This window comes from Myzus persicae, unplaced genomic scaffold (assembly GCF_001856785.1).
Source record: "Myzus persicae strain clone G006 unplaced genomic scaffold, MPER_G0061.0, whole genome shotgun sequence".
Lineage (NCBI taxonomy): Eukaryota > Metazoa > Arthropoda > Insecta > Hemiptera > Aphididae > Myzus > Myzus persicae.
Genome location: NW_019103155.1, coordinates 289,741 through 291,786, shown reverse-complemented (window position 1 = coordinate 291,786; position 2,046 = coordinate 289,741). Strand labels below are relative to the sequence as shown.

The window sequence follows — 2,046 nt, the reverse complement described above, 5'->3', positions numbered from 1 at the left end:
ATTTGTTGTCCTTTCAGAACTTCTATTCATTTTAGCCCACATGGAAATAGGAAATTTTACTCCAGAATCTGTATAATTTTCTATTATATTATCCATAAATTCGTTAAGTTTTTGATGTTTTGGCATTATAAATATAAAATCTTCAATAATATAGTTTTCTGAATCTACTTGATTTAATAATGGTAAGCCAAATAGATTAATTAAAATTAATTTCCCACCGTTTCCAGTGTTCAAATATCTTAAATAGATACCTATAGCAACTGTGGACCGAGGACGCACTCGGGCACTGTAATATAATTTGTCGATAAAACGGCGGACGCACTGGGACTATGAAAAAGGTAAAAATTAAAAACGGGACGCACTCGGGATATCCCCGTAAACTGTAGTCTCACGAATTTTTCTTGTTAAACATGTCGATCGAGTCTGCCGCCAAGTGCGAAATCCGCGCCGTTATCCGTTACCTTGTTGCGATGGAAAAATCTTCACATGTGATTTTTAATGAGGTACGAACCGTTTATGGTGAAGGCCATATGAATCGTACCAGTGTATACAAGTGGTGTAGGGAGTTTAAAAACGGCCGTACGAATGTACATGACGTTCTGAGGAGTGGGAGACCGTCGATTTTGACTGACGACATTGTGAAAATAGTCGAGAATGCGGTTCGTGACGATCGCAGATTGACTCTGGATGAACTTTCTGCAATGTTTCCGCAACTGTCAAGGTCTCTGCTCCACGAAACAATCACATAAACACTTGGATTTCATAAACTGTGCGCAAGATGGGTTCCAAAATAGCTTACTGAACAACACATGTTGAATCGAGTGCAAGCCTCTAGAGAGTTTTTGGAACGCTATGAACTGGACGGTGATAATTTTCTCAAGTCTATTGTTACTGGAGATGAAACTTGGGTTGCACACTATACACCTGAAACTAAGAGACAGTCCGAACAGTTGTGTCACACCACTTCACCCTCAACCAAAAAGTTAAAAACCACCATTTCAGCCAAAAAAATCATGGCATCAGTGTTTTGGGACCACAAAGGCATCATTTTGATTGAATATTTACCTCAGGGGGAGACCATCAACGCAGCAAGATATTGTGAGACCCTAAAAAAATTGAGGAGAGCTATTCAAAATAAAAGGAGGGGTCTGTTAACGAGCGGAGTCTGCCTGCTGCACGACAACGCCAGACCCCACACGGCCAATGTCACGAAGCAATTGTTGTACTCATTTGGATGGTATGTTTTGAACCACCCCCCGTATTCCCCCGACCTGGCGCCTACAGATTACCATTTGTTCACTTCCCTGAAGAAGCACATGGGTGGAAAAAAATTTTCAGCTGACGAGGAAGTGAAGGTGGCGGTCGACAAGTGGACAAAGGAGATGGCGGCAGAGTTCTACGAGGCAGGCATAAAAAAATTAATCTGCCGTCTCACAACCTGCATTGAAAGAAATGGTGACTATGTAGAAAAATAGCACACAAATATATTAATGTAACCACGTTATTTTTTTTTTTTAATACATATTTTTGAAACCTACAAAAATTGAGTACACTTACTTTCTGGACACGCCTCGTAGATAAATGTTATTCTTACCAAGTTTTATAATAGGACGATTCAATCTAATTTTTAAACTAACAAAGTTATCCATCTACTATTCTACTGAGAGTAATTTTGAGTGTTACGTGAATATAAAACGTTGACAAATTACCGTGTTTTAATAAGAACTTATGATCATAATGAATATTTCAATTTTATTGCTCTTATTTTTAATTTTTCTATAATATTATATTTTCAAAAAAGGTGGATTTCACATACCAAATTTATTTATTTATTAGCCTTTCAAATACGGAACACACAAAATAATATTGGTGTTTTAACAATGCTCACATATTTTAGGTTAGGCAATACTGCACATTATTATATAATATAGTCAATATCTATTATTTATATCTACACATCAAAAATCATACATATTCATAAACGTTGGAGAAAATCAAAGTTGTCCATCATACTAAATTTCATTTTACTCATATATCCTATAATCG

General features: G+C 36.7%; 1 protein-coding gene across 1 annotated transcript; it reads left to right on the top strand.

Moving 5' to 3' along the window:
- Nucleotides 1-410: 410 nt before the first annotated feature.
- On the top strand, nt 411-749 carry LOC111033888 (putative uncharacterized protein FLJ37770). The gene has a single exon (XM_022314829.1). It carries the CDS (start codon nt 411-413, stop codon nt 747-749), a length of 339 nt encoding a protein of 112 aa, XP_022170521.1.
- Nucleotides 750-2,046: the final 1,297 nt, after the last annotated feature.

Coding starts and splice junctions, on each gene's coding strand:
- LOC111033888 (XM_022314829.1), top strand. CDS start 411: ATGTCGATCGAGTCTGCCGCCAAGTGCGAAATCCGCGCCGTTATCCGT.